This window comes from Ostrea edulis, chromosome 4 (genome assembly GCF_947568905.1).
Source record: "Ostrea edulis chromosome 4, xbOstEdul1.1, whole genome shotgun sequence".
Taxonomy (NCBI): Eukaryota; Metazoa; Mollusca; class Bivalvia; order Ostreida; family Ostreidae; genus Ostrea; species Ostrea edulis.
Window position 1 is genome coordinate 67737080 of NC_079167.1, and position 22514 is coordinate 67759593.

Sequence of the window (22514 nt, forward strand, 5' to 3'; positions counted from 1 at the left end):
TACTAGTGACCAGTCGACAGCGGTGCATGCATGTTTACTTCTCCTAGGCACCCGATCCCACCTCTGGTAAGCCCAACTCTCTATTTTGTATTCCTTGAGATTGATCACTGTTTATCTTCACCTTAATTCATATTGTTGACACGATATTTTCTTTTTGTACAATTTCTATCTAATATACACTTTAGCCAATATTTCACCAGTGATCACATGGTATGTATTATAAACTGTTGTTGTTTCATGATATCATATTTCCCCCTATAAGCACTGTGACACATGCAATTAAATGACCTTCCAACTTAAGATATAAAAGTCTATTACGTAGTCATAAACACAACCCCAAAGTTATGTCACAAATATAATACATATGTAAAGAATAAATCAATCTAATTAAAATTAGATCTTACATCCGGTCCCCAGTTTTCGATACATCGCGTGGACACGACGTATTGAAAACTGGGGGAGTGGATGGAAGATCTAATTTTAATTAGATTGAGAATAAATTTTTCTCGTTTGTTTAATCAGCTTCACCAGTCGTACAATGTCTGTTGTTTAATATTATACCCCTGTAATACGTACAAGCAACCTTGACATTTGACTTTCAACCCCAATTGAGACCTGAAGGTCACTGCATACCGTTTCATCATAAGCAACCCGTGACATGCACACATTTCTATTCTCCCTCCATTGCAAAGATATGGCCAATATCTTTTTTGGGCTAGATCTTGGCTCATTTCCAATTGACATCCTTTGTGTAAACTACCATTATTTATACATTACAATGTTATAACCTGGAGCAGATTTTTCAAATCCATGTCTTATTCAATGTACAATGACTGTGTGATCATAAACAGCCTTTGGGTGCAGCATTGATCTCTTTATTGGCTCAGACACAGCTTTTTAATTGTTTTTCAGTAATGACCTTGACTATATTTTCAGTAATGACCTCGACTGTAACTTATCCAAGATCATGGTTCTGGATAAAGATATTCTCTGTTTGTGCAGAGGAAAAGCTTCCAATTTCTCCAGACTACATATTTCTGGTTTTACTAAAAACTTTGACCTGGCCAAATGGCCTTCATTATGACACTGGTAACAAAATCACTGCAAAGCAGGGCATCCCCTTGCAATGTAAGCAACCGGTTAAGGTAATTTTCTATGAAGTAGCTACATGTAAAGTACTAAGTCAATCCAGCAAACAAAATGTGTTTGTGAAACACCGATTTCCCAGTATGGCAGCAAAGTAATTCCAGTACCAAAAGAAAGGTCTTGACACCAGGAAAGCCCTATCATTAAAAAATAGGTCAAACTCCCAAGGTAAAAAACATTGGCACCACAGGAAAGGTCTAGTCACATGTGAAATATGAAAGACCTACCACTATATAACCATTCAAAGGTTATGACCAAGGTTTAAGTTTACCTAAAGTTGGTCAAACTCCAAGGTGAAGGTTACAAGGTCACACATTTTGGTACACGAGACAAGTATTTTCACAAGAAATACACAAGTGAAATATGAAAGCCCAATTATTAACCATTCAAAACTTATGATCCTGGTTAACCCAAGGTGAAGGTCACAAGTTGAAAGGTCCTGTTGGATATGGAAAAACAGGCAGAGTTTGTTTGCAATTTTTTATTAAATTTGCAACCAGCACATGACTATATGAATGTTAAAGTGAAAATGCTTTAATTCTTTACCCTTTAACATCTAGCAAGCATACTTGGTACACAATGAACACATAATATGTGTATACCCAGTTATTGAAAGAGGACACCAACAATAAGCTTTATGATGACTTTAATATCTGCAAAATTTTATATATTGTCAGTATATGGAGATTTAGAGACATTATGTAATCAAACTAAAAATCAAATAAATAACACATTTTTTTCATCCTGTTTACATTCTTTGTACATAATAATTTAAACACAACATTATAAAACCAGAAATATCCAACAACCTCATGAAGTCACCACTATTCTACATCCAATGATCAAGGATTACTGTCTGTAATGATATTTCATATAAGGAACTAAATCTGATGAGTTGAAGAAGAATGTACATCTATAAGTGCTGTATAGCAACCCTCTCACAAATTTTAAGTACCAGCTAAAACAACTAGCAGAAACATATTTCTTTTGTCGACCTTTGGTTTTGATTTTGTCTTTAAAAAGTTACTGAGAATATTGTATTTAAGTACTCAAATCTGCAGAAAACAGACTTTTCAACATGTTGAAATTTGTGAAATATTCCTGGTTTTACAAGCGGACAGATAAATTAATTCACTGGTGTCTGAATGAGGTTACATCCCCGCTACAAAAACAATCCCTGAAAGTGTACATCATACTGATGGTCATAAAGCAAGTCTGATAAGAACTGTCTCCTCTAAAATAAAATCCCTTTTTTTTTTTATATATATACATGAAATCATTGATAACATTTGCAACAAATCAACAATAAAATTCAACAATCAGGGAGAAAAGAATTAATTGCCTTTTTAAAATAGTACAATTGCATATCACACAAAAATTTACATTTTTTCAAAATTCCTTTGAAGGAAATATGCTCCGACATAATAAATACATATATCACTATTAATTCAATTTCTGTGACACAAAGACACACCCAGCCCAGAAAAAAAATATATAACCTTGGAGATTCTGTCCAAAGAATTATGCTCATTGTTGTGTTCTTCCTTTCCTAAACAATACATTCACTCACATCTTGCTAAAAAAAAAAATGGAGAGAAAAATAGGTGCTGCGAACTGGAACAAAACAATTTAGGCACATTCAGTGGCATGTTAGTGGTGGTGTTGATTTATTTTCAGTAAGTCTTCTCTGTAGTTTTGTCTACACTATGTTTATCTTGGTGTTTTAGAAGTAATCCGGGTTGCAGACATTGCTCATGAAGGCATCCAGCTCCTGTTCGTGAAGTTGCTTGTTACCTGCTGCAGTAGAGGCAGCTGGGAAACGGCCCTCATACCTATAACACAAAAAATTTATTTTAAATATCTTACATAAATTTTTAAAAAACCATTGTATCAAGTCTTTTCCTTCAATAACTATGCCCACAGAAAACGATTTCATACAATTCAAAATTGATTTATCCTATACCATTTTATCTTAACTCTTACCCTAAATGGGCAAATGTAATTTACTCATTAAACTTAATTAGTAATAAATGGTTTTGGGCGTAATCATAACTGGATGAAATCCTTTTTCAGTGCATCTGGGTGATAATTTGATTATTTCCCAGTTTAGGGTATGAAGAACTATTTTTGTTTTTTTGTTTTTTGGTATGGGTATGAACACTTACTTGACTTTATCATCCCTGCCCATGTACGTCAGGAGGTGACGCAGTCTGGGCTCCACATACTGGAATGCTCCCATATTCTTATGCTCCTCTTGAACCCAGGATATACTGGCATTGGGGTATTTCGCAATCTCATCCCTAACTAGATCATAAGGGAATGGAGAAATCTGCAAATGGATCAATGAAATCCATCTAAATTACTCATGATACAAATAGTGATATGTTTAGTAAAATAACATTCTATGACTGGTAAGATACATCAATAAAGTATATATAAAATACCATGACACACACATTCATACGTCTCCAGCATTATCAATGGGAAATTCTTAATCAGTTTTAAATTCTAGATTTTGCAAAGGTTGTTTCAGGAGTAAAGATGGTTATAAAACTTGGTAATATTGAGAAAGTTTGAAGTGCAGATTAACAAAATTATGCGATATGTATATAAAATATTACAATCTGTACTGTATTGAAATATGGTTTAATATGGATGAAAACCACATCACCCTAGCCCTAGTCTTCAAAATCAAAACAAAAAATAAAATAGTACATGTACTGTAAATTCAGATTATGTTTAAATCATAATTTCACTTTATTATACCTTCATGTAAAAATATGTGAACCTGATTGACCAAAACACAGTTGCAAAAACATAATATTCAGTATAATAAAATAAATATTGCATGTAGTTGAGTGTACCACTGAAAATTTTTAACCTCTCGAGAAACCATTGTCAACCTCAGCTACTCCTCAGTTGACAATGTTTTCTTGGGGTGAAAATTTTCAATGTTACCCACAACTACATGCAATATTCATATATTATTATACATGTACTTTCATGTAAAATACTCAAATCTGATTGGTAAAGAAGCACTTGAAAAAACATTTTGTTACCCTCTTGAGAACAGAAAGCATGCACTCCGGGGTGATAGTATCTAGCAACGTTTAACAGCACTTGACAACGGGTGATATTATAAAAATTTTCACACGAGTCAAATTTATGCATGTACGGTTTGCTGTAGATTGTTAGATGATGTTGTTTGAGCGTTTGTAGTAAACGTAAATACCTGTATCGATATACGAAATATTGCATAACAGAGATTGATCAAATGTCAACAGACACAAGTTTTTCTGCTTTGCTGTTTATATAACATTCAGTATAATAAAACAAATATTGCGTGTAGTTCAGGGCAACATTGAAAATTTTCACCCCTTCAAGAAATCATTGTCTACCTAGGCTACGCATCGGTTGACAATGATTTTCTCGGGGTGAAATTTTTCAATCTTACCCTCAACTACATGCGATATTTATATACAACTCCTTTACCATTTCATAGCAATAACAGTAGTACCAATAGATTGATGTGAACAATGTGTGACTACAAGTAATTAATTAATTCTCTCCATATCACTACTTCACCTGTTCTACACGAACAACAGCCACTTGGTCTTCCCTCTCCATCACTTTTCTGGTTTTAGCGATTTCATAGTACACTTTGCCGGTACAAAAGACGATCTTGTTCACTCCCTGTGGGTTCTCTAATGCCACTCCAGTCTCAGGAATAATTCTCTTGAACTCTGTATCACTAGTCAATTCGTCAAACGATGACCTGGCCTCTGGTAGACGGAGAATGGCCTTGGGGCTCATGTTAATCAGCTGAAATAAACAAAATTCTGCTGTGCCATGTAAACTATATACACATACATGTATCATACATGCTCAAGATCTAGATAACGTGTAAAAGTTTATTGCTAAACAAAAATATTCCTCTATAATAATACATACACCATCCAGTTTTTAAAAAAACTTGTATTTGAAGAAAAACCATAACTCATCACCACTACAAAGAATATTACCCCAATCAATTTAAAAACAATTCCATTAATTGTAAGTGGATAGGGGCATTATATTTTGAACCTATACAAACTCAAAAAACTCGACCAAAAAAAATAAAAAAATAATAATAAAAAAATAGAAAAGCAATCTGCATTTAGTGTATCTTTTCAATTTCAAGTGTCCACTTTACAACTTCAGTACTAGATATAAATTTAGATCATCTTTTGTAAAACATCTTTTAGAGACAAAAAACAACTTACAGGTCTCCTGAATGGAAGCAGGATTTGTCTACGGATGGCGTGGAAGTAGTTCGCAGGCGTGGAGATGTTACACACAAACCAGTTGATATCATGAAGCTGCTGCATGGCAAAATCTTCTCCAAATTTCTGTAACACACAAAGTCAAAGACAGTGTAAAAAAAAATGCACGAGGGATTAAAACTTGAATCGGAAAAATATCAGAATAGATACAAATGAAACAGCATGTCCATAAAATAGCAATTGAAGTTTTCTCAAAGATAAACAGTCATCTGCTGATAACAAATTGAGCAAAGATACTGAACTAGGTGCATAAATTTTAAAAATTCACCAATGTGGTGAATGGTTTGATGAAATTTTAAACTGAATATGAACCAAAAGCATGGAATGAAAGGAAAGTCAGAGCATGCTACAAAATAATGAGACAGAAACACATAAAACTTGAAAAACAAAATATTCTTGTCACATATAGTTACCTCACAAGTCTCAAGCTAACAAGATATATTTCAAGAATATGTTTAATACTGAACCAACAGTCTTGTAGTTATTTGTCAGAGTTTTAACTTTTGCTTTATAAACAAGTGATGTGGAAGGAAGTGCATGTTATCAATATCGATTGTGGACACATTGTATAGTGCCTCAAGACAATTTTTATTCTCTTACATATCTTTGAGAAAATAAAGATTGCCTATAAAATAAAATTTAATAAAATCATGTTTGAAAATTTAGTTAACTTTAAGCATGATTTTGATTTGTTGCCAAAGAACAGAACTATCGGCATTCACAAAGTGCTACCAATTGCTGCTACCAATTCAATGCACAAAGCTTTTAAAGCAAAAAAAAAAAAAATCAAAATCAAAATCAACATTCATGTAGTGATGCAAGTTCTACATAGCTTAATTTGGATGGTAAGCTTGTCATCAAACATCCCACTCTATCAACCTTTAGTATAAATATTGTCAACAAATCGTCCAAAAGACTTAAGGGGATTTCTCACAAACTGTCCGGAAGACTTGTGAAAACATGTGGTGATTTCTCAGATTGTCTTGTACGGAAGACTTCCAGATGAAGGTCCTTCAAAAATGTCTTCTAGCAGAAGACCATAATGTCATGGACTTTGTCAGATGACAGTTATTAATTAAAAGAAGCATTTAATATTTAAAATTAAATACAAGAGAGGTCTACCTTTGTGAAATCACCGTACAGGTGACTCTTGATAACTCAAAGTTCAAGTGACCTCGAGCCCATGAGTTCCCCTGGTATGTGTACAAATGTCAACTTCCTTGTAGTTCTTGTCTGTGGGTGATCTGGGGTGTGGGAGATATGTCAAAGATACGCGTGTAGCATATTTATATTAAATCAATAATTTAGAGATGTTCAAAGTTGTTCAGCAATATTCTGCATTTGATGCTTTTCAAACAAATTAAAAACTAATTTTCAGATCGACATGGCAAATAAATAAAGAACATTACCGGTATACAGAAATTGTTCAGATCTGACCCTCAATCTTTCAAATTCCGAAGGTCAATTTCATTAATCGTGTTCAGAACTTGTATTATTAAAGGAAACATTCCGTGGTATTTTGCAGTACATGTAATATGAAACAAATCAGTTGTTGGGGGGGTGGGGGGGTGGGGGGGTGGTGTACTTATCTTCTCTAACACAATTTGAGATGACTTTAGAATGTTCTTCCCTCTGTACTGGTATTTAGTTTAGAACTTAGGATACCCCAAAAAACTATTATAGCATTTTGTAAAACTATATGTAAATGTTTTAATATTGCTAAAAACCCACATTTATCAAAATGTTCCTATGAAACCACCTTTATGTTTGCACTATTCCCAAATCTTTACTTGAAAATTCAATGGAAAAACATTACCCCAAAACTAAAATCCTTCAAAAACATCTTTTTATTGGTGCATTTCATGTATTAATGACCGATTCATATTGTTGTTTGATCAAATAAAACAAAATCCCACGTAAACATAGCAAAATCCTATTTCATTTGAGGCATCCAAATTCTGGGTATCCTATGACCTTAAAAACCTATGTGCCAAAGACACAATAACACTGAAGTCAACGACATTGTACATTACACAAGTTAACTACATTGAGGAAAGGTGAGGATGGAACTTTGACATGAAATGGCACAATGGCTTAAGTACAACAGCTGAGTAGCATCATTCCATATTAACTGAAGTTACCTCTAGATTTTGCGGGATCTGGAAAAATTCATTCATTAGTGGTAACATTACAGCTCATTACCTAGTGGAGCGTTCTTCAGGGAACTAATATTAGTGGTGACATACATTAAAAGACTGTACCAAGCATCATTATATTTGTAGACAGACATATACAATCTAGGGGACCCATTCTACAAAACGTCTTACAACTTCACACCAAATACACTTTTTGCATTTTATCTAATGCTGCACTTTTTTCAAATGATTTTTTAAAAGATAAATCTGAAGTCATCTAAAAAAAAAAAAAAAATAATGAAGAAAATTAGTATATAGAACTACATACCACCACATTTTCACAAATTTTATACATCAGTAGAGAAATGCTTGACAAGTTGAAATATTGGATTTAATTGCAAAACCTTTTTGTAAAATTGCCCCTAGGTCTGCTGAAACTTAAATAACAATTGGCAAAATCAGTAAAATGAAACATAGGAGGTGCATGTGAGCTGAGCATTTACAAATCTCTTATATTTCATCTGTTAAATGGAAACAACACTTACACAGTGGAATGTGAGCGACAGGTGAAACCTACCACATACCCCGACAAATACACACCGACACCTGTGTAATTAATCATCCAAGTGGACAACATAGTCAACATTTAACAAACTTACCAATTCCTGACTGGGGTCATCATTAGACATCTGCAGGAACCGTTCCAATCTACCACTTGAGTGTTCAGGGCCCTGTAACGGAATTAATCAGTAGGAAATCTAATGTAAGATTCGCCACAGATATAAAAAAATATTGTCACTTCAGTTAAAGGAAGCACTTCCAAACTCTCAAACTTTGCCAAATTAAAGTGTAAATATATCATTGGTACTGCAGATTCCTAAATATACACAACAGATCTATTATTGGGTAATTTTGTGAGAGGCATCACTTGAAAAATAAATTCCTTGCTTTTATTTTTCTGTTGTTTTATACATGCAAAAACTCCTGATTAACAGACGACATGCAAATTCATGTTCACATGATTTCATGTACACAAATTATTTTGCCATATTAAGTACTCGCGTAAAATCAGGAATCTACAGTAGGTTGTCCTTATTCCTAGTCTGAGAAAATTTGAGTTACCATGCCCTCGTATCCATGGGGAAGCAACAAGACCAATCCAAGTTGTCTGACCCACTTATCCTGTCCACAGGAGATAAACTGATCAATGACTGGCTGGGCTGTGTTGGCAAAGTCCCCAAACTGGGCCTCCCACAGAACCAGACAGTTGGGGTCCACTTGACTAAAGCCAACCTCAAATCCTACAATGCCACAAATATCAAACACATTTTGAATCACATTTTGAATCTACAGAACTTTGTACACAGACATAAAAAAAATTGAATTTGTTAACTTCATTAGATTTAATTGATGATTTTCTAAAGAGCACAATGTGAATTTTTCTGCTGATAAATTTCTGGTAGAGAGAATATCAATATTAATCACAAAATGCTTGTCAGTACATTAATAATGCATGTATTAGTACAATTTGAAATAAGTATATTCGTAACAAAATCAAAATCTATATAGAACAAGATGTGTTCGTGAAACACAAATGCCCCGATAATGGCCAATTCCAAAGATGGCCAAGGTCACAAGGACAAATATCTTGGTACCAGTAGAAAGATCTTGTCACAAGATATACTCATGTATAATATGAAAGCTCTAAAATTTACCATTTAAAAGTTATGACCAATGTCAAATATTTTAATAGTAGGTCAAATGACAAGGTCAAAAGGTTTAGTACCCATAGAAAGGTCTTGTCACAAGGAATACTCATGTGAAATATCAAAGCTCTAGCCCTTACTGTTCAAAAGTTATTAACAAGGTTAAAATTTCAGACAGAGTGACAGAGTTACAGAATGACAGACAGGACAAAAACAATATGCCCCAGATCTTCGATCTCGGGGCATAAAAATTCCCCTCTATTTTTATATGTTCTATGTCTTTGATGTGTATGCCTATGAAGACTTCCTATACTCTAACACAATGTACTGAGACAGCAACCTGTCTAACATATTAACACAGTGTACTCACACAGAAAATAGAGACCTGACCCAGTTGCACGAAGGTTAGTTAACTTTAACTGACAGTTAACTTTCCATTAACTTGAACATATATATATTGTGTTAACTTAAAGTTAACTGTCAGTTAAACTTAACTAACTTTTGTGCAACTGGACCCAGCATGACATACCTAACACAACATAGTGAGGTGAATGACATACCTAACACAGCATATTCTGACAGTGAGGTGAATGACATACCTAACACAGCATATTCTGACAGTGAGGTGAATGACATACCTAACACAGCATATTCTGACAGTGAGCTGTTACACACAGTGTACATTGCAGGTTTCTTCCCCTCAAACAGACCATCCAGGTTATTGAGCTGACAATATGTCTTCTTGTCCATCTTCTGATCATGAATTACATGATGACGGTGACTGAAAATATAAAGAACAGGAGAACATTAACATCAATACATTTCTGCCTTATGGTGTCTCAAAAAATTTATTTACTGCTAACATTAATTTCTATGAGTATAGAGCAGAATGTTATCTTCTTCAGCTTCATGGAACTTTCAAAATCAGATTTATTATATATTGTTTAACGTCGCTCTCGAAAATTTTTCACTCATATGGAGATGTCACCATTGCCAGTCAAGGGCTGCAAAATTTAGGTCTATGCTCGGCACTAACAGCCATTGAGCAGGGAGGGATCTTTGTTGTGCCACACCTGCTGTGACACGGGGCCTCGGTTTTGGTGGTCTCATCCAAAGGACCACCCCATTTAATGGCCTCTTATGACAAGCAAGGGGTACCGAGAACCTACTCCGACATGGATTCCCAACGGACTCAAAATCAGAAATATTATTCAAACTGGCAAACAAGAACTTGTAACAATAAAAGAAATAGTAATACCAGTTGTCTGATTATTGTCCATTTGTCTGATTTAAGACTGACCCGTTGTTTTGTCTGATTTCATACTGACAAGTTGTTTTGTTTGATTTCATACTGACCAGCTGTTTTGTCTGATTTCATACTGACCAGTTGTTTTGTCTGATTTAAGACTGACCCGTTGTTTTGTCTGATTTAATACTGACCAGTTGTTTTGTCTGATTTAAGACTGACCCGTTGTTTTGTCTGATTTCGTACTGAACAGTTGTTTTGTCTGATTTCATACTGACCAGTTGTTTGATTATTATCCATTTGTCTGATTTATTACTGACCTAAATGTTCCTCTTTCCACATCCTGTCCACTAAGTCTGACCGGATAGCCGTCTATCAGGAGGGACATGTAAGCAATGGTCTCCCCTAGGGCCCAGTCCACGGTTCTGTCCTCAATCATCTTCATACGAGCCTTCAGTACTCGGTTCAAACCTGAAAATAATTACAGTACAACATAACCTACCAGAATTTTAGAAACAAATGCATGCAGAGGCTAACAAAATGATTTTTTAACCATGTGCCCTTGGGCATATTTCCTGGTAAAATACACTTGCCTTATCAAAAATTTCATTTAAAAAAAATTAGAGAACACATCTTCTGCAGTTTCACTTGCCCGCACAGAAATAGCACTTGTCCCGGGAGCTGGGCAATGACATTAAATTACCTAGCAGTTTATCACAATTATTTACCAGAATATCAAAAACAAATTCCTGATATTACATTATTGCAACCTTGGACTATCTATGAGAGATTTCATTTGGTTTTCTAGAAATTTTTTTCATTTATACCAAACTGAAAATGACTTTGTCATGGACATTGATTTTTCTTAGAATGACGAACGAAGTAAAATCTGGAAACCAACACCTTAACGTTAAAATTGCGGAGGATTCTCACAAGTGGATTCCAAATGGTATTCATTAGGGCCTGGGTGTTAAGTTGTAAACTTGAATAAATAAACAGAATGATGAAGACGAAAGTATCCAGTTTTGGGGCAATGCTTCACAATCTATGATAAGAACAATAAAATTAAAGCACACTAGTTGTTTGTTTCTGACTTTTCATTCCCTTGCTGCCATTTTAAAGTACATAATTTGTAGTAAATATGATAGATTTACATGCACCTGAATTTAAATTTTAAGAGGAAAGATTTGAGTGTAATTTGAAACTGCAGCATAAAATTGGAAAAATTCTGATAAATTTCCGAGAAGCAGTGCTTTACTCGTTTGTTCTTTGATCACTTGCTCTTTCTGCCCCTAATTCCTTACTAGAGTGAATATTTAGATCTCTTTCCGCCCCTAATTCCTTACTAGAGTGAATATCTAGATCTCTTTCCGCCCCTAACTCCTTACTAGAGTGAATATCTAGATCTCTTTCCGCCCCTAACTCCTTACTAGAGTGAATATTTAGATCTTTGGGGACAGAGCTGGCTTGGACACCGAGCTTGTAAACCACGTCCTCGGGAATACCAGTGGCCGCCACTTTCATCTGGTCTTTGTTGACAAAGAAGTCTCCCCAGGGCGAGTCCAACCACTCGCTGTTCTTGTTCACCAGGATGCCCTTGGAATCGTCGTAAGCCTTCTTACAGATATGGTCGTACTTTTCTACTTCATTCTATCAAAATAAATAGAAACATCATGTAACATCAGCAGTTTTTCTTACTACAAAAGAACCTAATAGTCTGTGAACTCTTTGCCAATAGTGTAAAACCACTAGAGGACTTGATAATCAGGTTTTTTTTTACAATGGATACCTATGAATTCTTATCCTTCCTGAATAGGACAAAGCATATGACTACAGTTCAAACTATCCTATCCTACACCTGTGTCATTGGTTTCAATTGGTCGATTTCTACCCTAACTTCTATCTATTTCAAATCTAACTTCTATTTATTTCTACCCTAACTTTTATCTTTTCCATATCTATTTCTACCTTAACTTCTATCTTTTCCATATCTTTACATTGTGAAACCTTAACTAAACCAACACAATTTCTTCTCCCAATGCACTTCAGATTAGATTGAATTTATTGTATAAAGAACACTAAATGTTTGACTATGAAATCAAAATTGAACAAATATTCATTTTTCTCTCAACCATGCAAATTTTATCCCACAAAAATGAGTGATTCAACAGTGTCATATACAATCAAAGCTCTAGCTTTTTTGATTATGCATGAACTACGCAAACAGTAAATATGCTGGAAAATTTTTTAAAGCTGTAATTTGCCATTGAAAAAATGCACCAAGAATGTGTCTTATCCTCACTGAAAAAAATACTTATTCTGTGAACATGAAATACAAGGGAGATAAGAAAATCAATCAAACATTTAAGTTTTTCAAGAGGTGAGTTGCAGGCAATGAAATTAAGGGGAAATACTCGCTAAATGCGAGTCAAAAATTGAAATTGCGAGTAAAAATCACAAGAGATCGCAACTTTTTGCGAGTGAAAAAAACCACACGATCTTTTCCCGGATTTCCTCGGTTTATTGGCTGTACTTTGAAGTTTACAATAATTTTGTCTTGTGCATAGAAACGCTTTACAGAATGAATATACAAGTACTGAAAAAGTAAACGTGGATCGAATAATAACTAAGGCCAAGGTCATCTCAGTGATGCATGATGTCAAAGACGGCCTACTTCAAGCACACTTCGGGCGTCTCAGTGACGTCTGATTTAAATAGCAAGCATGTTGATCTCGTCCGTGTCTACATGAAACAACACATGATAATGTGTCACCGTTTCATGCAGTGTCCTTCTGTATTCTATAGTCAAACACTTCCAAGTTCGTGGGGTTTGCTTTTCAACTAGAATTTTTTAGATGAAAATTCCAAAAGTTTTGAACAGATAGTTTGAATTGGCGCAAACAGTCTTCAAGATTTCAATCCACATGATGTTGTAAATAGGTGGTAGATCTCTGGACAGCGAGTACGCCGCACAAGTGTACCCTATGACCCTCACCATGCACCATGTATCTTGTCTGATAATTCATTAAATTTTAAATGAAAGAATTCGCAATCTTATTTTTATTATTGCACTTTAAAGGAGATTTTAAAAGATTTTCCGTATATTTTGATAAAGAGACATGCTTGTTTTCTTAAATTCATGTAAAACAGCAATCGATTGAAAAATGCTAGTAAAAGCTCAATTTTGCTGTTGGAAAATAATCCACTAGCTAAAATTTGCTAGTAGTGGAAAAAGTTAATTTCGATCCCTGAGTTGGTGCTCAATATTAAGAACCCGAGATCTGCAATTTATGGTTCCCGAGAAAAATGTGGAAATCAATTTCAAATTAAATATACATTACACATAAGAGACAAAGTTATTTGACAATCATATTAGAATTAAAAAATGTGTCAAAAATGGTAAGTTGACTCAAAGAGAAAGTTCTATCAAATACTGAGGTGCCAAGGACACCTTCACAAGAGGTGTTAGCATGTCTGCATCATATCTCTGAAAGTTGTGGATGCATTTAAAGCAATATAAGAAGTAAATGACAGCATTTTTTCAACAATCCAATTATGCACCAAATAACACTTATCGGTATCACTCATATAATCCCCAAGATCTGAAGAAAAATTCAGCAAAATAAACTAGGGAATATTGTTTGAGAGCACACCTACAATGGGCGTTTCGTATAAACCGCCATTGCATCATATACACTGACATGGGAACGATGATTGCCGAATATAATCGTGTTGCCGAGATCAAGACAGAAAACTAACACGAGTAACTACATGTATCGTTTGTTTTAAAATATTACATCGTTTCATGAATGACAAGAAGTACTATAGTGTAAGAAAGTAATAATTACGGAAATGTGTCACTCAAATGTAATTTTGATAGTGGATTTTCTACGAGATTGGCATGTTAGATTGCTTACAAATCCAACATGTACTCAGTGCCTCTCTTTCACACTTTTTTCCTAAGTGATGACCTCCGAGGTCAATACACACCAGAGATTACGAGCAGGAATTACTGACAGGATGACAATGATTCATGGATCAACATTTTCTGCTGATTTGACGGGTTTCTGCTTCAGATTCACTCTGATTCTATGAAATTATAATAGATATTCAATCACAAATATGTTAAATATTTCTTCTTTTATTTTTCAATTTATTTGCCATCAGTTACAGCTTGTATTGCTTTAAGTACAATTTCATGGAAGAATGGGGCTTAAAAAACCCCAGAAAATTCCTCTCTATCCTTTGGAGTGGAAGAAAAGACCAATATGACCAGTTCATCCTATATATCATTTGGAGTGGATGAAAAGATCAATATGACCAGTTTGTCCCTCTCCTTTGCAGTAGAGAAAAAGACCGATATGAACCAATTCATCCCTATCCTTTGGAGTGGACATATAGACTGATGTAAAACCAAGGTGTGGATATAAACAGACAAATGGCCAAAGTCAAGAGAAAATGTCAACATCCACAATGCTACATACTCTATGTTTACAAACCTTGTAATCTTCCTTAGTAACAACCCCTGAACTGACAAGTTCATCTGCATACTTCTCCATGATTGGCTGTTGCTTCTCTATGGCCTTGTACATAATGGGTTGTGTCACGTAAGGATTGTCATTCTCATTGTGTCCATTTCTTCTGTAGCAGACCTACAATCAACAACTCATCATTAGCTGTCAGTTTTCAGTAAATCAGCCATCCCTCGAAACTGGCCTCCAGTCTAACAGCTGGACGGTATTGAGGAATTTCACTGTGTTAGCAGTAAATTGCATTTTTCCTGACTGACTACTACTCACCAGATCTACCACCACATCCTTTCCAAATGTGGCTCTCCACTCGGCAGCCACCTTGCACACATATACCACCTCCTCGGGGTAGTCAGCATTAACGTGGAAGATGGGAGCATTGATCACTCGCCCTACATCTGTGGGGTAGGGGGAGGACCTCGAAAATCGAGGATCAGTGGTAAATCCAACCTGTTCATTAAACAACATCTTTTATATATGTCATAAAAATCTTTTTGAAATTAGTTACAGAGATAGATTGAATAAGAATTTACAGATTTGAAGAAAATGACTTGCCAATGCAAATATTGGTACAAGTGGGTGATCAAAAGTTGAAGGGTAATTTGTTCACATGGCAAGTACATATTCTACACCTTGAGGTTAATTCATGTGTTTTGTTTTGCTCAAACACAAACAAACAAAGGTCAAAGATACTAATTTGATCCAAAGTGTTCTAATATAAAGGTTACTGACAAGGTAAAACTTCCTAAGTTAGGGGTCCATATGGCCCTAAAGTTTTCATGAGTTATCTGTCCTGAGAAATTCTAAACATCTGTTTAACAAGACCTGCCGACATTATAAACTGCACTATAGAAATCAAGCACTATTTACCTGATTGTTAACCACAATATGAATGGTGCCATGAGTGGTGAATGCTGGAAGGTCACTCAAGTGCAGAGTCTCATACACAACTCCTTGTCCAGAAAATGCTGCATCACCATGCAGCAGAATACTCATAACCTACAACATATTTGTCAATTTTATCAACAATTTTTATAAGAAAATTCACAATTTAGCTTAAATATTTAGTAAATGTGTGTAGCTGTTTACAAAACCAGTACATCTGTCTCCATTATTTAAAACTTAGTGAGTAAAAACCCTACTGTTAGAAAGTGAGAAAGTACTCATCTACAAAACAAAAACACAATGACCTGTAAATGAAATTTTATTTCCAGCAGCTTAAATTCCTATTGATACTAATCCAAAATTTAATGGTTAAAATGGAGCTGATGATAATCCCTTTCAAGTCCACCTCATTGAATCCTTTTGTATCACAGAGCCCTTCTAAATGAAGTGATCTGCCATCTTAAAGATGAAATATCTGTTCTAATGAGGATCAGATATCCATATATCAGTTACATCAGATTTCACTTTTAAGATTCTGCAGGTAATCATAAATGTTTTTATTATATACCCATCAATGTTTCGTTTTTTGATACTGTGGATTTCACAGCGTGTGATCCGGTTTTCTGGATCACCACACTGTGGTTTTCTGATTCCGTATCAGTATCCTCTGAAACTGACGCCGTCACAATGCATCAACGCAACGTTTTTTGTGGAAAATATTGGCCGCATCACAAACAAAACAAACAAAAGACTTATGTCTGTATTTCTGATAATTTGGATTGCAATTAATATCTTATAAATGTGGATTTAAAATGCATAAGAGGGTATATAATAAATTTATCATTACTACAGTAACTTATCCGAAGAGTTGGATCACGTCTCGTTGACAGGCGCAGATCATCAGATCAAACTCGAAGCGTCTCGTGTGATCTGATGATCTGCGCCTGTCAACTCGACGTGATCCGACTCTTCGGATCAAGTTACTGTAGTAATAATATATATGTACAGCTCACACTTTCTATTCTGACAGAGGGCATGTAATCCGTTTCACTGTATATTTGAATCCTAATCTTTATCCCCTCTATGTTCTTTATACAATAAAATCCAACGTCCTTTCTTATCTAACACAAAATTTGTCTTCCAGAAAAGATTGCCAATTTCATTTCTGTATCGTAAACCTCGAGTTCTCATTGATGAGAATTTCAGTACATCAATATATTGAATGGCAAATAGTTTCATTTTACTTAAAAAACACAAAATCATGAATTAAGCAAACCGTTATCATGGCTATCAAACAGAGTTAGTGTTCTTTGAATACAGCCGACTCAAAATTTATAAGTCCAGAGAAAAACTTTGAGAGATCAAGACTCTGGATAGCAACAGGCAGACAATCAGGTATTATAATTACAAAATGATTTTCCCTTTATGTGGTGTGCATCTAGACATTGTTAAAACGATGGCAAATGCAGTTGTACTTTCTGGGTAATTTTTGATTTGTAGAATTATAATTCACTTGTAATTTGATAAAAGACAGAGGCAACTATATGTAATCTGATTCTTTGTATTTTGTTTCATTACTTACAATAATCAGTCCAGTTACATCCATTGTGGTATCTAGATAGTTTTTACCAAAAGTGAATTAATTTAAATGTAATTTGAGGAAAAGATGGAGTTAAATTTCCACATACCTGAATATATAAAATCAGATAAAATATGAACATAAAGAAGTTACATTTCACTGAATATATAAAATCAGTTAAGATATGAACGTAAAGAAGTTACATTTCACTGAATGATATTGTACTCTTCTCAAGACTGTCACCTGCATTACCCTCAAAAATTATTTTCATCATCGATTAGAAATCAATTATCATACATACACCAATTATTTTGCAGCTTAGTGTGGGGTAAAAAACATCCAATTTACACAGTGCATTCACTAAAGCCATTTAAATTTATCAGGTAAGGGACACACAGTAAAATCACATGACTGATCAAAACAAAAACAAATAGCTCTCTAAAGCTATCAGCGGTGAAAGTTAAAGGAATACTCATAAAGGGACGTAGATTTTACTACTAGCAATGGCATATTTTGGTAGATGGAAGTTCTCAAATCACCTATATATGTATTAAAAGTACTTTTTTGAGAACCAAGTCACTCTGTTCATCAGCTATTTTAAATTGAATAAAAAATTGTTGCACACAACAGCAAAAAAACAAAAACAACCAAATAACAAGAGACTCGTGGGCCACATTGCTCACCTGAGTCACCTTGGCCCATATTTAAAGATTTTCCCTATATATTCGCATATAAAACTTTGATCCCTATTGTGGCCCCAACCTACCGCGAGGGGCCATGATTTTTACAAACTTGAATCTGCACTATGTCAGGAAGCTTTCATGTAAATGTAAACTTCTTTGGCCCAATGGTTCTTGAGAAGATTAAAAAAAAATTTCTCTATATATTTGTATGTTAACTTTCATCCCCTATTGCAGGCCCCATCCTATCCACGGGGCCATGATTTAAACAAACTTGAATCTGCACTATGTCAGGAAGACTTCATGTAAATGTAAACTTTTCTGGCCCAGTGATTCTTGAGAAGAATTTTTCTAATTTTTCAAGATCTAAAATTGTCTCAGTAAGTGTCGTGTTATCTCGGCCAACATCTAAAATTGTCTCAGTAAGTGCAGTGTTATCTCGGCCAACCTCTAAAATTGTCTCAGTAAGCGCAGTGTTGTCTCGGCTGACCTCTAAAATTGTCTCAGTAAGTGCTGTGTTATCTCGGCTGACCTCTAAAATTGTCTCAGTAAGCGCAGTGTTATCTCGGCCAACCTCTAAAATTGTCTCAGTAAGTGCAGTGTTATCTCGGCCAACCTCTAAAATTGTCTCAGTAAGCGCAGTGTTATCTCGGCCAACCTCTAAAATTGTCTCAGTAAGCGCCGTGTTATCTCGGTCAACCTCTAAAATTGTCTCAGTAAGCACAGTGCTATCACCTACCCTTTTGCCGTCTGTGTCTCCCAGACAATCCTGCTCATGTCTGGTCTTGCCTTGAGCTACAGGACCAACAGCCTCTAAATGAGATGGATTAGCCACCACAGCGATTTTGATTTCTTTGTTTGTGACCCTGTTCAGTCGGTGGTGCGACATTCCAAGATGGTACTTCACGTCTCCAGAGCCTTCGTCCTCTTCATTTAATTTGGAGTCGAACTGACAGAAGATGTTCTCCAGGGGCTTTCGGCAGACATTGGCCAATACATTAAGTCTTCCTCTGAAAAAGTTCAATATTAAAATTAGCAGACAACATAGATCACCACACCAAATCCACAACAGTCAGAATACATGTACTTTAATATTCAAAATTCATTTGTAGGTCACCTATGGCATCATGAATTTAAACTGCAAGTGTTGTGCTATATTAATACATGTATCACCATATTTAAATTTAAGTATTGAGCATATATCAGCACATTTACGTCTGCACGAACGCACTGGAAGATAAATCAAAGTACGCACACAGTATGATGTTCATTTGTATTAGGCTTAAAATTCATAACATCTAATAAAATTGACTACTATATTTAAGAAACAAGATTGTTTGTGAAATACTAATGTCCCCGTATGGTAGCAAAGTAATTATGGCACCCAAAGAAAAGCCTAGTCACAAGGAATACACATAATTATGAAAGCCTTAGAGCTAACCATTCAAAAGTTAAGGCTTAGGTTAATATTTTTCAAAAGTAGGTCAAACTCAAAGGTCACAATATCTTATATCAAACAAAAGGCCTTGTCACAAGGAATAAACATGTGGAATATGGAAGCCCTAGAACTAACCATTCAGAAGTTATGGCCAAGGTTAAAGTTTTTCAAAAGTAGCAAAACTCAAAGGTCAAGGTTACAAGGTCAAAATTTTGCTATCTAAAGAAAGGTCTTGTCAAAAAAAACAAAAAACATGTAAAATAGAAATACCCCACTATCATTCATTCAAAAGTTACAGCCAAGATTAAAGTTTCCATGGACAAACACAAAGAAAGAACAAAAACCATAGGCCCCCCCCCCCCCCCCCCCGAATCTCAGACTACGGGCCATAAAAATTGTGAGAAATTCCACACCCATTTCATTTCTAGATAATTCAATTTTACTTGTTACAAGCAATTTGATTGGTTCATTTCACTTTATCAACATTCTTTATATTGTATAAACACAAGTTGCCCTTTAGTCCCGCTATATGACGTCCTAGGAATGACATCACAATACGCTTAGCTGTTCAGTTTCCAATTTGTTGCTACTGCAAAATTGGTCCGCGTCATAAAAAATTGATATTTTCTTTAGAATTATTCATCAAATAATATCAAACGCAGTTTACTAAATTTAAGTGGAGACAGTTTACGCTAACTGTCCCAACTTAATTTATATCGTATAAAACAAATAAAAATGACTGTCATTCCTTAAGTAAATCCTAATGCCAACAGCATGTGAAAAGGCTGTCTGAGGCAACATTTCGAGCAATAATTTACCTTTGCATCAGAAAATAGATTTAATCTAATTACATGTATATTCCATGTCAATCTGAATAAAATCAAATAACTAATTACTTTTTCATTTTCCCAATCCAGTTCCAGGGGCTCGATCAAAACATTTCATTGTGATATTCAGTGTCATCTAGTTTAAGTTTTATCCTAGGTAGCTTGGCTAGTATGAAAGATGTTGTCTATGTAGTTCTGTTGTTACAGCATGGTTTACATGTAGATAAACAGGAAACAGAATTTTTGTTTCTAATTCAATGGAAAAACATTATAAACACATGGAGACACTTGTAATGTAGAAATTTTTGTTCCAAAACATAAAAAAAATTGGTCAATGCATGATCATGTAGCACTGTAACAATCAAACAGTCTGATGAGATGCTATACTCAGAAGGGAGTCTATGTAGCACTGTAACAATCAAACAGTCTGATGAGATGCTATACTCAGAAGAGAGTCTATGTAGCACTGTAACAATCAAACTGTCTGATGAGATGCTATACTCAGAAGGGAGTCTATGTAGCACTGTAACAATCAAACTGTCTGATGAGATGCTATACTCAGAAGGAACAAAAGTTGAAGGTAACACTGAATAGCTTTCAACTAGCATGGACAAACCTGGGTATTTTACAGTGTTTTCTTTTGAACATAGGTTGATTGATTTTAAGTAAGCTGTGTTGACATTCAGAAGTTTTGGAGTTATTGCTAAACTTTAAATGTTTCCATACTTTTGGAGGAAGGTGTTGTGGTATGACTTGTTTAGTGACAATCAAACTCATAATGAATATGTCTCAAGTGATTTGTCTTTCCAAAATGTTTACTAGTTTTCAATTGCTTTCAGACATTTCTATTAGTACCTGTAATCAGTATTCCGTAAGTTCATCTCCTAATTATAGTGTTAGCAACATCAAACTCTATTTAATTGGAGTATCCGTAATTGTATATCTATTTGATTACAATATCCATAATTGTATAATATCTGTAATTGTATATCTATCCGATTACAATATCCGTAATTGTATATCTATCTGATTACAATATCCGTAATTGTATATCTATCTGATTACAATATCCGTTATTGTATATCTATCTGATTACAATATCCATAACTGTATATCTATCCAATGACAATATCCGTAATTGTATATCTATCTGATTACAATATCCGTAATTGTATATCTGTAATTGTATATTTGTAATTGATTACAAAATTCGAAATTGTATATCAATTCATGAATCAAAGATCTTCACTCTGAATTCAGGTTCATTCAAAGAATTTTCAAACAAAATATACATTTTGTGGTTTTTTTTTAATAATTTGATTATATACCTGTGTGGCATTCTGACAATGAAGCTCTCTACACCAAACTCAGTAGATCGATCAATGTGATTATATACCTGTGTGGCATTCCGACAATGAAGCTCTCTACACCATACTCAGTAGATCGATCAATGATAGTCTTCATCCCAGGAATTAGCACCTCACAGCCCTCCAAACCAAACCGCTTCTCAGACGTCCACTTTGTTGACAGAAACTCTTCAAATCTAAATGAATAACTTTCATGTTCCTTATATGAGGATACTTTATCATTGATGTTAAATATATTTCCATCTTCATTGAATTCTTACATGAATATTGACTTATTTTAGATTAATTTGACCAATTATACAGAAATTAGTGTTTATTTGTTGAGCAAAAACATCACCCCCCCCCCCACCTGTATACATGTACTTACCCCCCCCCCCTTCCTGTCAAACTGTCAAATTGATTTACAATGCAGTAGAAAGTGTGTTCACTAAACACAAATGTATATCAGAAAACACTAATGAATATCAGAAAGCACTAACGTATATCAGAATTACTAGGTCCATTTTCTAGAGCAGAAAATTATTATAAGTGCATTGCAGTGCAAATCCCCTTTCCCCAAATGATTTTATCTAAGGAGGTACTCTACATCATAATAATGGCTGACTTCCTTTTAAAACATGGAAGAAAATATAAATATCACCAATATTTGTCTAT

The 22514-nt window shown here is 34.7% G+C and overlaps 1 protein-coding gene across 5 annotated transcripts in view; it reads right to left on the reverse strand.

Annotated features, from left to right (window-relative positions):
* Nucleotides 1-1775: 1775 nt before the first annotated feature.
* Nucleotides 1776-22514, reverse strand: part of LOC125668059 (2-oxoglutarate dehydrogenase complex component E1-like) — a 35767-nt gene continuing 15028 nt past the window's right edge. For 2 of the 5 annotated variants that reach the window (XM_056163582.1, XM_056163581.1), the window contains exons 7-21: nt 21890-22036; nt 18968-19238; nt 15955-16083; nt 15355-15534; nt 15055-15207; nt 11986-12205; nt 10876-11026; nt 9948-10090; nt 8726-8904; nt 8263-8334; nt 7610-7627; nt 5409-5534; nt 4732-4968; nt 3312-3475; nt 1776-2978 (exon numbers count right to left, since the gene is read on the reverse strand). In XM_056163582.1, the coding sequence (XP_056019557.1) occupies nt 2870-2978; nt 3312-3475; nt 4732-4968; nt 5409-5534; nt 7610-7627; nt 8263-8334; nt 8726-8904; nt 9948-10090; nt 10876-11026; nt 11986-12205; nt 15055-15207; nt 15355-15534; nt 15955-16083; nt 18968-19238; nt 21890-22036 (2299 nt within the window). In that variant the 3' untranslated portion in view covers nt 1776-2869. Of the gene's footprint in view, nt 2979-3311; nt 3476-4731; nt 4969-5408; nt 5535-7609; nt 7628-8262; nt 8335-8725; nt 8905-9947; nt 10091-10875; nt 11027-11985; nt 12206-15054; nt 15208-15354; nt 15535-15954; nt 16084-18967; nt 19239-20562; nt 20670-21889; nt 22037-22514 lie in introns of those variants that run through there. The other 3 variants (XM_056163584.1, XM_056163583.1, XM_056163585.1) reach the window with 2 other exon arrangements.